The sequence below is a fragment of the Camelina sativa genome, chromosome 15 (assembly GCF_000633955.1).
Source record: "Camelina sativa cultivar DH55 chromosome 15, Cs, whole genome shotgun sequence".
Classification (NCBI taxonomy): Eukaryota; Viridiplantae; Streptophyta; class Magnoliopsida; order Brassicales; family Brassicaceae; genus Camelina; species Camelina sativa.
Window position 1 is genome coordinate 17,485,611 of NC_025699.1, and position 13,845 is coordinate 17,499,455.

General features: G+C 36.0%; 4 protein-coding genes across 4 annotated transcripts; 2 read left to right on the plus strand and 2 right to left on the minus strand.

The window, feature by feature from the left end:
• LOC104747058 (RPM1-interacting protein 4) lies at nt 326-2,589 on the plus strand. The gene is made up of 4 exons (XM_010468626.1): nt 326-538; nt 1,218-1,622; nt 2,029-2,214; nt 2,316-2,589. Exons 1-4 carry the CDS (start codon nt 533-535, stop codon nt 2,343-2,345), a joined length of 627 nt encoding a protein of 208 aa, XP_010466928.1. The 5' UTR covers nt 326-532; the 3' UTR covers nt 2,346-2,589.
• Nucleotides 5,941-8,379, plus strand: LOC104747059 (cell division control protein 45 homolog). The gene has a single exon (XM_010468627.2). The coding sequence runs from the start codon at nt 6,388-6,390 to the stop codon at nt 8,197-8,199; it is 1,812 nt and encodes a 603-aa protein (XP_010466929.1). The 5' UTR covers nt 5,941-6,387; the 3' UTR covers nt 8,200-8,379.
• Nucleotides 8,436-10,671, minus strand: LOC104747060 (oleoyl-acyl carrier protein thioesterase 1, chloroplastic). Its single transcript, XM_010468629.2, has 7 exons — nt 10,109-10,671; nt 9,869-10,002; nt 9,671-9,784; nt 9,410-9,505; nt 9,217-9,304; nt 9,066-9,134; nt 8,436-8,978 (listed from the first exon to the last, which is right to left on the minus strand). The coding sequence occupies exons 1-7, from the start codon at nt 10,463-10,465 to the stop codon at nt 8,730-8,732; spliced, it is 1,107 nt and encodes a 368-aa protein (XP_010466931.1). The 5' UTR covers nt 10,466-10,671; the 3' UTR covers nt 8,436-8,729.
• On the minus strand, nt 11,271-13,069 carry LOC104747061. The gene is made up of 4 exons (XM_010468630.2): nt 12,872-13,069; nt 12,378-12,485; nt 12,138-12,242; nt 11,271-11,819 (listed from the first exon to the last, which is right to left on the minus strand). The coding sequence occupies exons 1-4, from the start codon at nt 12,993-12,995 to the stop codon at nt 11,584-11,586; spliced, it is 573 nt and encodes a 190-aa protein (XP_010466932.1). The 5' UTR covers nt 12,996-13,069; the 3' UTR covers nt 11,271-11,583.

Here is a 13,845-nt window from a genome sequence, read left to right on the forward strand (position 1 = left end):
CGTTAACAAATATTTACATAAATGGTGATATTTCTAAAATTTCTTCTAACTTTTTTTTTATTCCTACAAAAACTTGCAAAGTAGTTTTGCTTCAATTGGTTAACTTGTAATTATATGCCCTATAGTCAAATAAAAGTACCACTAACCAAAGGTGCTCCGAACCACACATAACATAACCAATCCATGGACACAAACATTAACTACAACTTTAAGAGGAAACAGTGTAACATGGACACCAACTATAGCCGTCTTTAACGGTAACGGCGTTTGTATCTATTTTACATAAATTTGTTTTTTTTTTAAATTAATCAATAATAATAGAGTTGGAGTGAGACGAGAGAGAGAGGTGAAGAAGAAGAGAAGGGTCAAAGAATACATAGCATCACTAGTCAACGCTTTGATAGAAAAAAAACTTCTTCTTCTTCGTCTCTTCTCCTTCTCACAATCTCTCTCTCTCTCTCTCTCTCAAACCAAACAAATCTTTAGACTTCAATTCTCTAGCTACCTCTTTCTTTCACAATCTCTCTCTCTCATGGCAGTAAGTGTTCTTCTTTCTTTCCTTCTTTTTGTAGGGTCTCTCTAAGATTTTTACTTAATTATTTCGATTGTGTGAATCTCTGAGTTCCACAAAAAGTCTATTTGCATATATGGTTCGGTTCTTTCTTTTTGAGAAAACATTTCATGGATTGCTATGTGTATTATTCAACTTTATGATCCTGATTTGCTTTAGATAAGAACAGGGTTATATGAAAGTTGCTATTTTTTGTGGTAAAGTTTCTATTTTTGATTAGAAAGGTTTCAACTTTATGATTGTGCTTGAATGAAATCGATAAACCCAATTTGGTTTTGTTGTCTTTCTTATTCTGTTTTGGTTTCTTAGTGATTGCGTTGTTGTTGCTATCTTGGTTTTCTGATGATTGGTTCTCTAGGGTCTTATTGAAACGTTTTTGTGGAAGACATTGTTGTTGAACTGATTGAATTGTTGTTTGTTGCAAGCAGCGTTCTAATGTATTCTGTTGCAATAGCGTTCTAAACCCAAACTTGGGATTTTTGTGTTTCTCATTCTGTTTTGGATTCTTAGTGAATTTGCAAAGATCATTATTATGTTGTTGTTTGTTGCTATCTTGGTTCTGTAATGATTGTTCTCTAGGGTCTTTATGTTTCTCTCTCAATCGAATTGTTGACATTGTTGTTGAACTGATTGTTGCAACAAACAGCGTTCTAATGTACCCAAATTTGGAAACTGGGAAGCTGAGGAGAATGTTCCTTACACAGCTTACTTTGACAAAGCTCGTAAGACTAAAGCTCCTGGTGGAAAAATCACGAACCCGAATGACCCGGAGTATAACTCGGATTCACAATCTCAAGCTCCTCCTTCCAGAACCAAACCTGACCAGGTTGACACTGTTAGAAGATCGCGTGAGCATATGAGAAGCAGAGACGAGAGCGAGTTGAAGCAGTTTGGTGATGCTGGTGGTTCATCAAATGAAGCTGCTAACAAAAGACAAGGAAGGTCTTCTCAGAACAATAGTTATGAAAACAAGTCACCGTTGCATAAGAATTCATATGATGGCACTGGAAGGTCCAAGCCTAAACCCGCCAACCTTAGAGCTGATGAAAGTGTAAGCATCTCTCACTTTACCACAATATTTTGAAGGATGAGTGTCAATTCTGTCTTCTTTGAAACTGTCTGTTTGTTTGCTTCACTTATTTAAGAGAATGTTAGATTCTTGGTTCAACTTCGTCTATTTGTTTGCCTCACTTGTTTCAGAGAATGTTAGAGTCTTGGTTCAACCTTGTTTATTTGTTTGCATCACTTGTTTCAGAGAATGTCAGATTCTTGGTTGAACCTTGTCTATATGTTTGCATCATTTGTTTCAGAGGATGTTAGATTCTTGGTTGAACCTTGTCTATATGTTGCATCACTTGTTTCAGAGAATGTCAGGTTATTGGTTGAACCTATCTGTCTGTTGCTTCCGTGTGTGTTTATGGTTCTGAATGATCTGAGTTTTCTTAACTGTTTTACAGCCTGAAAAAGTCACAGTGGTGCCAAAGTTTGGTGACTGGGACGAGAATAACCCGTCCTCAGCTGATGGATACACACACATCTTCAATAAAGTCCGCGAAGAGAGAAGTTCTGGAGCAAACGTGAGTGGATCTTCAAGAACGCCGACTCATCCAAGCTCCAATAAACCACCTTCCAACACTTCCTCAGTAAGACATCCTTTAAAAAGCTCATTTCTTCAAGTAGAATCAGTGAGAAACAACATATTCGAATAGTTTTCTGAATTGGTTTTTCTTGTGACAATTGACAGTGTTGCTGCTTTGGCTTTGGAGGAAAATGAAAGGGAAATGCTTCCGGAGGATTGTATATAGTGTGTGTAATCTTAATGATTCTCCTTAGATGAAATAAGGCATCAGTACCACTTGCATAAGATTTTATAGTATAGTCTTGTATGTATCTTTTGTAATTTTCCCAACTACTTTTGGTGTTTTCGTAAGACACATTCCAGTTTTGGACCTGCTTGCAGGTACATTATATTGCGGTACGGCCTGACCGATTTGATAAGAATCAGAGATATTTAGGTACCTCCAAGTTTTTTTTTTTTTACTAATGTTTAAACTTTAAAGTCTCTTAACTCTGCACCAATATAAATTGAAAATGAGGCAAGCCTGCTTTACCTAGGATAGGACACCTAACTTTTATGAACCCAACTTAATAAATATTCATACAATAAATTGGCTCTTAGTACACAATATATTCAGGTTTGATTCTCCGGCTTTAATTATGTATTTTACTGTTCAGCAGCAGACTATGAATCTATAGAATTGGTGTTTCATGGTCTTATTTGAAGCTAGGATTTGATTTTTTTAAGCTATTAGGTTATTAACCCGGGATACGCATGGGTATATTTGTCTCGATCATGTTAAAGCTATAAATTGATACAACAGTATGGAAAAGTAGTATAAAGTTTTAGTTTTGAATTTTTAAAGAAAAATATTTCTTTTATTTATATCTTTAGTATCATGTATGTTGTTTAAAAATTTACTCTAATAAGAAAAATTAAAATACGATTAGTTAAATTTTTAATATAGATTGGTGTTGATAATGGTATTCATCTAACAAATGGCAAAGAAAATAATTTATTTTTAAAAATTTGAAATGATTTGTAGAATTTTTTTTCAGTAATGACTCTATCCCAATATCTCCTTTCTAACCTTTTTTGTCTTTCGGTTTTGAAATTATTTTTAATATCTTAATTAATAATATTTTAATTTTAACTTTGAAAATAATATTATATTTTATTTCCATTTTAGTACCATCTCAATATTTGTTATAACTAGACTAATACCCGTCCGATATACGGGTTTAAAGTTTTGTAAATAAAATTAAATTTTAAAAGCAAAAATCAATACAATAAAAGAAAGATGTGTTGCTCTCCTCTTCTGACACATCAGCCTCAACATTGAAGCATGGCTTGACACATCAATTAAAATCAATAGCCAATAAAAACATTTGAATTAATACATCTAAGATTTTAAACCAATTAAAAAACTAAGTACCACATCATATTGTCTTTCACTTATTATTGAATTGATTTTTATTGGAAAATTTTGAAAATGATTATTGAGTTGCAAGTGCTTCAACTTTTGACTATGGCTATTGTATCTTCTTTTTTTGGGGGGTGAAATACGCCATGTTGCACTAAGATTCTTACGGTTGATGTTTATTGTTTTAGGCAAAGTTTCATTGGAAGAATTGTAGATGACCGTATTAAAACTTTCGCAGCAAAAGTCACAAAACAAGTTATATTAACCAATGTCTATGAACTGTTTCAGCATATTTAATTGAATATAAACTAGATTAAGGGTGCAAATGGTTGCATGGTTGAAGAGATTGAACAGGTTGAAAAAAATTATTCAACCAATTTTCACCATTTGCATTGTAAAGGTTGAAGAGGTTGGAAAAAACTATTCAGCCCGTTCAACCCAAAAAGTTGAAAAAATATAATCCTATAGCAAAAATCTTCAACTTGTTCAACCACTATTTTGGAGATGAATGAGTTGAATATTATTCAACCCAATTTTGTTCAACCCATTTTTTCAATTTTTTGCGTTCATTTGCAGCCTAAGATCCGTGCTAGAGCACGGGTTGAAATTCATTTATTTATATTATAATTTTTTATATAAAATATAATTTATGTGATTGTTTTTTAAAGTTTTTTTGGATAAAATATTATTCTTGTGGATTTAATAACGTGATAAAAGTTTAACGTTATTATAGTCCAAAATTTAAAGTTTAACATGATAAAAAATTAATACAAGGCCAGAACATAAAAAATGATAAAAAATTAATACAAGGCCAAAACATAAAAAATGATAAAAATTTGTAGAAAAAATAACGAAAATTTGATATTAAAAGTTGAATTCTTCGTTATTTTTAAAAGAAAGAAAAAATAATGAAAATTTGACTACATGAAGTCTCGAACCCGGGTAGTAGATCGAAAAGCATAACTCTCATGACAAATACTACCACTGGACTACAGAACATCACCAATATTTTGTGGCTGAAATTTGTTTATATATTTTGTTCGGGCGCAAGCACCAGCTTGGCTCGCTTGTACTCGTGGCCGGCTCTGCAAATGGAGAGTCGCAAACATTCTTGCTTTATGGAAGTACCCTTGGTGTAAATATTTTAAAATTTCAGGATCTAAATGATCTCTAAACTCTCTTTCCAAAAAAGCAATATATTACTTTTACATTGTTTTCACTAAGTCCTCATTTGAATCAACTTGTACATATGATAGGCACACAACACCTATTGTACGTACTTTGAAAATTAAAATTTGTTATTGAATTTCCAGTAAAATCAACTCGCCAATTTTTGAGATACAAATAAGGAATATTCTTTAGCTTCTTCCAAGCTGCTACCTTTATTCCCTGTGAGAAATGTACCAAATTTATGAAAAATGACCATCTTGATGAAAAGAAAAAAATGAAAATTAGAAACTATTAAAAGTGACTTATTAAGAATCAAACAACATTAAAATATCCATAAGTTCATATAAAATGAAAGTCACACTTAAATCTAAACACTAAAATTTACGAAAACCTATAATTTGAGTTAGGAAGAAGATAAAATAAACTAGTAATTATCAATGATTAACTTATTTTCTTAATCCGGCTTAACAAGTGAAAGATTTGTAAACTTCAAGAATCACATTCCGCCCCTCCCATTGAATCAAATGTAATTCCATCAACATATTACATCTTCATATTTTCATGTTCATAAATAATTGAAATTATTTGATAAAAAGATGTGGATCCAAATCAAGCCAACATTTTTACTGGTAAATGAATAAAGGCGTGAATACTCCATTTACACTCACAAAAAAAATGAAACAGGTTTTTTAAGCAATTAAAAATTGGAAGATAAGAGTTTTATTACTAAAGTTAGTCCACCAAAATTAACGATCCATAATAGACATCGTTAAAAAAGATGGTATATTCTGCAAAAATTAATATTTCAAAAAAAATAATAATGATGCGTGCTGTTCATGAATCTATTATATGATAATTTATTATGAAAAACAATTTTTGAAAACACTTCATCTTCTTTTGCAGGATCCTCAACATAATACATGACGATAAAATGTTTTTTTATTAATGACATGAAAATGAAAAGTATAAAATATTATACATATCCCCCGGTTTAGGAACAACTGAAATTGCTAATACAGTCGCAAACCGAAGAAATGTGTTTGTATTAGGCCAAACTCGAGGTTTGAACATGTACAAAAAAAGCCCATTACTAGTCGTAGTGTCAGTCAAACTAATCAGTTTCAGTCAATTTATTCATGCAACAAAAGGCACGGTCCAGATTCACATCTTCTCCTGGGGCTGCGCTACATAATATAATATTCTTTCCTCTTTTTCCCTCGGCGCCAACGTCAAAAAAATCTGGCGGTCGATCAAAAATTTTCGAAAATTTTCAACATTTCGCCGGCGAACTCGAAAATGAAAAAAGGTTTCAAATTTTTCATTACCACACGCCAAATCAAATACACCCTTTCAGATCTCTATACTACTTCCTCAGACTCTCTCTCTCTCTCTCTACCTCTATCTCTCTCCTTCGCTCTCTTCTTCTTCTCTCTCTCTCTTCCTCTTTTGTTCCATTTGCTTCCCTTAATCATCATCTTCAAGAATCCGAAGAAGAGAGCAAACGAATCCTAAATCTGGTGACTTGAAAGCTACCCAGAAGTCAAAATCTAAGGTACTTTGACTTTGGATTTCTCTTTGGTCTCAAATCTGGGCATTATTAGGATCTTCCCCCAATTTTTAGGGTTCTTGATTAGCTGGGTTTTGGGGTAATCCAATTTCACGGATATGGTGAGGATTCAGAAAGTAGAATCGTTCTATGCGAAGCTTCGTGAGTCAGCTACTTCGTTATCTTCACAGAATCCGCTTTTGATATTCCCTTCTACATCTGATGTTGACTCACTCTGTGCGCTTAAGGTGATAACTCATATACTGGAATCAGATTCGATTCAGTATTCTTGTTTCCCCGTATCCTCTTTTCTGGAGATTCACAAGTACGCTGGTCCTGCTGGGTTGTGTTCTACTTCCTCTGAGAGTCCTCCTGTTACTATACTTTTGATTAACTGGGGTTGTCACCGTGATTTGAAGGTTGTGTTGAAGTTAGGTCCCGCGGCTCGTGTCTTTGTTGTGGATAGTCATAGGCCTATTCATTTGCATAACCTGAGTGATCAGAATGAGCAAGTTGTTGTTCTTCATACTGATGATGATGAGAGGCAAGCTGATTTGGCTTATGATTTTGATGTGTTGAAGCTTGCGAATGAGAGCTTTCAGTTGCATATGGAAAGGGCTGAAGAAGCTGGCGAATCTGATGGGGAGGAGGATGATGATGAGGATGAGGAGGAAGAAGAGGGTAGTGATGATGATGATGATGGAGATGGTGATAGGCCAAGTAAGAGGAGGAAAATGGAAGATGGTGTCAAGGTTTTCAAGAAGCTAAAGAGGGATTATTACAAGATGGGGACTTTTCATGGGAAGCCATCGGGATGCTTGTTGTTTGAGCTGTCCCACATGTTGAGGAAGAACACTAATGAGTTGCTCTGGCTGGCTTGTGTTTCTTTGACTGATCAGTTTGTTCACGAGAGGTTGACTGATGAAAGATACCAAGCTGCGGTTATGGAGCTTGAACAACACATCAATAGCTCAGGAAACATTGATAAGATCACTTCTGTTACTTTGAAAGATGGAACCAAGATTCGAGCACCAGACTGCTCAAGAATCTCTTATGAAGAAGAGCCTAGGCTTATGCTTCTCAGGGAGTGGACGTTGTTTGACTCCATGCTTTGTTCCTCTTACATTGCGACTAAGTTGAAGACATGGAGCGATAACGGCATCAAGAAACTTAAGCTTCTTCTAGCCCGTATGGGGTTTGCACTTATCGAGTGCCAGCAAAAGTTTCCATACATGAGCCTCGAGGTGAAAAGAAAAATGAAGCAAGAGTTTGATCGGTTTTTGCCTGAATATGGTCTTAATGATTTCTACTACCGGAGTTTCTTACGGCTTCATGGTTATAGCTCAAGGGTCTCTGCTGCAGATGTTGTTTATGGTATTACAGCACTTCTTGAATCATTTCTTGGTTCGGGTGGCTCCTCTGCTTCAAAACAGTTTGGCGAAGCTTATGATGCTCTGTCTTTGAACAATTTGGATAAACTTCGATCTGGAATGCAACAAGCAATCAAGGTTCAACGAGCAATTCTTAGGCAAGGAAGTACAGCAATCATGAAGAGTGGATGCATCCGAAGTGGTAGGAAATTCAGATGGGTGAAAGTTGAAGATTCCATGGATGCTAAGTATTTGGGATATCCTCAAGCCTTGACAAAGTTCTGTTACTTTCTAATGGATGCTTTGAGAGAGAAAGGAGCTAGGATGAAGCCGATGCTATGTGCCTGCGCATCTCAACAACCTGGAAAGATACTCGTGGTTGGAGTTTGTGGGAAGCCGAGGCTCGGGGCAGTTAGAGGGAATGCTTTTGGCAATGCTTTCAGAAAGGCAGCTCAAGAAAGTAGAGCTGATTACTTTCACGAGCTATTCGAGTCTTCATGGATTGTCTTGGATTCTTCTGCAGTTAACTCTTTCATGATTAGATTAACTGAGATGCTCTGACATAGGAGTAGGACTCAATGGTCATCTTTGCTCTTCGATTCAGTGTGCTTTCTTTTGTAGTTTCCAATTTTTATCTCACACCTTTTACATTTTTACGACCCTGTGTAATAGGCAGAACTTGTTTAAATAACCAGAGTGTTATGTGAAAGGTCCTTGACTCGTATAAAGTTTTTTACAACTCTTACCTCTTGAGGTCTCTGATGTCAAAGGAATTATGTTTATTATATAAAAGCATCTGATGAACACTCTTTTTTTTTGTTTTGAAAGGATAAATTAAAAATACACGCAAGCACAGGACAAGACCAAAGATGATACGGGTTTCGCCTAGATCCCCAAAATTTGTACAAAGAGCATGAACAAACATAATTAAGTTCAACAAAGATTACTCCAACAATCCAGTTCTTTCTAGTCTAACCCAAATTTGAAAGAGAAAATAAAAAAAATGAGACCTGCTCAGACTCGTGAAGTGAAATCTTCAGTGAGATGATGGAAACTTGAGAACAAAATGGCTTTAAGAGATTGTCTATATCTTATCTTGATGGCTTCTTTCTCCACAGGGTTGTCCCGCGGTTGATCTCCTGACCATCTCCAGACAACCTCAGGAGGTGCAAGAACTGGCTGTCGTTGTGACCCTGTGTGCCAGACGTGGCAGAGCCATTGGTTCCACCAATTTCTGAGGTGGTGAGTGAATCCACCACATCGTCTTGTTGACATTCTCTTCTGTAATCCAGAGTAATGACCTGAAGTTCGTGCGTGTCTACAATTTCTTGTGGTACGCTCTGCCATTACCAGGAAACAAGATCATATGATTACTAAAGTTATCATTTAAGCACATTCAGCTTTTCTCATACAACCTAGTGACTTACCTCGAGAACCCATCCAATGTAGGTGACATTATTGACATGCTGGTTCATGTCGAGATCAGCTCGTCTAGGCTGCAAAAATATGATCACAAACCCTTGAGGAATTTTGAAGCATAAAGTTGGAGAAAGAGTCCTATAATGCTATTGTGTGTACCTTAAGCCCAATCATTGAATACTGAGCCGGATCTTCGAGTTTTGGGATTTTCTTCAAGCTTCTGTTATTCTCTTCTGGAAATGCTAATCTATAAGTTACATAAAAAGAAAACAATCTTAGCATTCATTCATTCATGTCAATAACAATTTAATCGACCAGCAAGCTTTGCCCTGGTACTAAACTGTCCTTTTACCTGGGTTCTTGAGGACAGAAGACCAAGTACTCGTCCCGGACATCATCAGAAACTTTCTGAAGCCGTCTTGTGTCTTGGTTCATCATCACCCACTTGCTGAGAGACCAAAACACATACATCACACAACAAACTATAACAGGCCCATAAATCCAAGTTACAGAAACCTTTATCTTAACATAAAACATGTAACTCCAATATACGTCCATGGCACAAATATTAAAACACAAGGTCCCTAACCAAACTTTGCTATATTACTCGTACCTTGTAGCACGGCCAGTGACTTCACCAGTGGCACAATCCTTAAGAATCCAATCACGCCTTGTCCCAATCCTTCCTTCACTCTGACACCATGTCTCAATCTCAACCACATCACCCCTGTAGTAAAACCAAACCAAAGATTCAAAGTTCTGGCTCACTAAAGTCAACATGCACACAGAATAGAAAAGGAAACAAACAAACCAAGCAGGGTAATTGTAGATCTCAATGTGCATCCTAGCAGTAACCCAAATGAGATGCAATTTCCTCATCGTAGGTGTTGTTGCAAACCCATCAGTCGAAAACCCAACACTTTGTGCATGATTACATCCCACCTCCTATATATATATTCACACAAATAAAAAAAAAGATTCATACTTTGTGACATATCAAGAAGACAAGAACAACAAAACCAATCATAGATTTAGAGAGACAAAATCTGACCTGTAAGAGATTAGCGATGGTTTCAATGGTGGCGGTTTTGTTACTACCGACTTCGTAAGATCTGACAACAAACTTCTCTTTATAAGACAAACCATCTTCAGTCAAACTACCTAATCGGAGCTGATCCGCGAGAGTACCCAAACCTTGTTCGGCTCGAATCACACTTCCTTGATCAGCAGATACAACCGCTCGCAAAGGATCCACCAAACCCGTCTTCTTCGTCTGAGAACAAGAGACGGAGGATGAGACAATTCTACGACGGGTGAAATTCACCGGATCAGATCGATGAGAATGCGAGAAGAAGAGTAAGCTTCTCTGTAACTTAGAATCAGTCACATTACACGAAAGCTTCAACATTTTTTTTTTTGAAAAAAATTGAAGAAGCAAAAGAGAAGATGGAGGAACGAGAAGGTTCTGTTTCTTCGATTTCAAAACACTGTGAATGTGAATCTCCTCCGATGGGTCCGAGGCGAAAGTGAAGAAAGTAAGACTTTTTAAATTTGCCACTTGGTGGAGTCTGAAATTACGATTTTGCCATTGAGTGCCATTGTTGGGGACAATTGTCAAAGATGAATGTGTTTAAATTAAAAAGTCTGGCTAGTGTTGTTGTTTGTTGTGGTGCTCTGTTTTTGTAATATAGCTCAAAGCAAGCACGTGTCTTCTCGGTTTAATCATGTGACTTTGTTTCTGCAAACGAGGGTGAAAGACTTTTTCTTGTCCACATGTGTTGTTGAGATTTTTTTTTTTTTTAGGTTTGCTCATTCTCATACGCATCCACTAATAGTGCATAATTCATAACAACTCACATTTTAGTATATCTACTTCTAACCCACTATACACCTACTATGTCGGAGTCGGAAGATTCACCAACGGATTTTAAAAGTAGATATATCGATCTGTGTAGTCTAGAACGTTCACAAAAAACCATAAAATTGCAAGTGTAATAATAATTTCTAGAACAGAAAAACTTGGACATGTGGTAGCTTGAAGGCTGACAACCTAGCGATGGGTTGGTTTATCCATCCAGTTAGTTGGACTTAATCTGGATCACCTATGTTAATCAAAGAAAAGTCTTAAATCTTCGCAAACATGCTCCCAAAAAGTAAAAGTTGGAAGTAGTCATTATGTTTATAAAGACAAAATAGTGTGAAATACTTATAAATACAGAAAACACCCAAACTTTTCAACAATATGAAGCTTAAGCCTTCCAATACTTTGCCACATTTACATTTATTTGCCATAAGTATATCAATACGCTTACGGTAGTCGGTAGTAGGTCAGAATACAACTAACGACGTTTTCTTGTGTCTAAAGAAAGTTTTTTTCCCTTGAGGAAACTCAAAAAAAAAAGAAACAAAATCCTCCTCAAGTCTTATCTAAAAGGTCTAGAATTACTCTCACGAAACAGCAAAACCCACAAACAAGAATGCAAACCTCAGAAGAAAGAAATAATCTAAGTTGGTGAAGACTCAAGACTATTCCTTGTTCAATTTGCCGAGGACTCTTTCAGGGAATATCTTCTCTTCCTGAGCTTTCTTCTTTGCTAAGGCTTCTTCGTCGAGGATTCTAATAGGAGACCATTCAGGTAACTTGAATGACTCCATGTTACGGTAGCTCTCTAACATTGGTTTTGCTTTAAGGGAAGCGTAATCAAATGCTGTGCCCACAGCTGCAAAAACTAGAGAGTAGCGTATCGCACCCTGAGGACCTCCTGTAATACACCAAAATAGTGGAAATAAAATTAACGGTCTCGGAGATTAAGAGGGCACAATCATTAAAAGCATGTCAGTTCCGGGCTTAACAACTTAAAGAGTAAAAGAGGTATTCATGAAAGATTCATTCTAATTGATTCAGACGGCAGAGTTATTATGTTGTGATCTCTTATTGTAACAGCAAATAGCACTCTCATGGTCAGACTAGTTGAGAGTATTATTAACACAGCCAAATCTTCATGGACTAAAGATTGGACAAAGGATGAGGAAGACACAGTTAAAATAGATACTGCCTAAACACATTCATGATCACAAACCTTGAAGTCTTCCAAGCAAAGCACCACTGAAAAGTCCTCCAATAGCTGAGTTCATCAAATCATCGTGCTCTGATCTACGAGTTATTCTCACAAACTCACGAGCTCCTACCAAAACCAACAATCAAACAAATGTTAATGTAACATGACATTACAGTCCACTTCTTAGGAAAAGATGGAAACACACGGTTTCAATCTTGAGAAAACACAAATGGAAAAGAACATAAGAAGAAAATAAGGTACCGCAATAGCAACCGGCGACAATAGCACAATTAGTAGCGTAAACAGTAGGAATATTTGGATGAGCTTTCCGGTGTTTAGACACTAAACCAGCTCCTCCTCCAATAACACCTGCACATGAACATCTATCTTCTCAGACAACACAATAACTAAGCTATAGAATAATCAACCCAAAACCCCTCTCTAAACACCACACAACGTTTTTGCAAAATCTCAGTAACAGTTATGACTTCTTCTAATGAATACTAAAACATCAACTTATGCTATGATCTAATCAAACCCAGCCAAAGGTTGTCATCTTCCTAACTCCTAAGCAATGAAATTTGATGGATTCCTCCATTCAAGTAATACTTATGGAAACATCAAATTTGTGCAACCAAAATCACAAATGCGTCTTCTTAAAGGTGTGTACACTCATAAATCCTAGTCGTTGGAACAAAAATGAAACAATAAGCCCAGAGAAAGACGAAGAAGCAAGTGATTGTTAATGCGAAAACCTGCTAAAAGGGAAGTGATCAACACACGCCTCGTCGGAGTTCCATTTTGCTGCACGATCGGAGTAGGAGGAGACAACGGCTGAGTCGTTCGTTCTTCTGGGGATTTACGATCACCCGACGCCATTGTTGTGACGCCACGGAACTTAGGAGACGACTCCAATTTTCTCAATGTTACGGTGTCTTTTGATTCGGGTTGATCTAAAACCCGAGATTGAACCCTAAACCCGAACCCGGTCATAACTCTTATGTAATTAAGAAATAGTCCTGCAAGATGCTATACATTTCATTTTATTCCCCAGATTTTTCTAAACGGACATTCGCCCCTTCGTGTTTTTATTTTATTAATTTTTTTTTTTTTTTGTGGTTTTATCAACACTTCAAATTGTGTTTGCAAACGAATGGAAATCAAAATTGACGAATCTACGTTTTTCCGCGGGATTTTTGTATCCATAAATCAAAACTATTCTTCATATTTTTTTAACCCTCATATCTAAAAGGTAAAAACCAAGTATATTACATTTCAAAAGGCGTGTCTTGTTAGTTGTTACTAATGCAACACTTGATTATTTAAACGATCTCTAGGCTCTTTAGTTTTACACTCTTTTTTCTTGATCCATAAGTTTGAGCACCGAAAGAAAGAGTTAATACGATTCTATTCTATGTTGGGGGTTCATGCATGTGATGTCAAGCAAGTGAAGCAATAAATTAGGACATCAAAAATTTTGTTATCAGTAAAAAATAAATTTTTTGTTAAGCTTTTATATATGTTTAAGGGCTTAAAAAAAAGGATTTTATATAAAACGACTATACAGTTTCTTCAACAAAATATCTCTTCTATGTGAGTCAATTTGATTTTCTTACAAGTGCATATCAAAGTTTTTGAGGTTAATTGTTAGCATTTTGGATTGATTCTTTCCAACTCGATACTCAATTTTTTTACGTGGCTAATCCAATTTCACGGGAATACGTGGAAT

What these genes read in the sequence shown, in the direction of transcription:
- LOC104747058 (XM_010468626.1), top strand. An exon ending in ACCTTAGAGCTGATGAAAGT is followed by an intron (nt 1,623 to 2,028) that starts GTAAGCATCTCT and finishes ACTGTTTTACAG; the next exon opens with CCTGAAAAAGTCACAGTGGT. An exon ending in CACCTTCCAACACTTCCTCA is followed by an intron (nt 2,215 to 2,315) that starts GTAAGACATCCT and finishes GACAATTGACAG; the next exon opens with TGTTGCTGCTTTGGCTTTGG.
- LOC104747059 (XM_010468627.2), top strand. Translation starts at nt 6,388, where the DNA reads ATGGTGAGGATTCAGAAAGTAGAATCGTTCTATGCGAAGCTTCGTGAG.
- LOC104747060 (XM_010468629.2), bottom strand. Translation starts at nt 10,465, where the DNA reads ATGTTGAAGCTTTCGTGTAATGTGACTGATTCTAAGTTACAGAGAAGC. An exon ending in CCATCGCTAATCTCTTACAG is followed by an intron (nt 10,003 to 10,108) that starts GTCAGATTTTGT and finishes ATATATATATAG; the next exon opens with GAGGTGGGATGTAATCATGC. An exon ending in ATTCAATGATTGGGCTTAAG is followed by an intron (nt 9,135 to 9,216) that starts GTACACACAATA and finishes ATATTTTTGCAG; the next exon opens with CCTAGACGAGCTGATCTCGA.
- LOC104747061 (XM_010468630.2), bottom strand. Translation starts at nt 12,995, where the DNA reads ATGGCGTCGGGTGATCGTAAATCCCCAGAAGAACGAACGACTCAGCCG. An exon ending in GATCACTTCCCTTTTAGCAG is followed by an intron (nt 12,486 to 12,871) that starts GTTTTCGCATTA and finishes GTTCATGTGCAG; the next exon opens with GTGTTATTGGAGGAGGAGCT. An exon ending in TGTCGCCGGTTGCTATTGCG is followed by an intron (nt 12,243 to 12,377) that starts GTACCTTATTTT and finishes TGGTTTTGGTAG; the next exon opens with GAGCTCGTGAGTTTGTGAGA.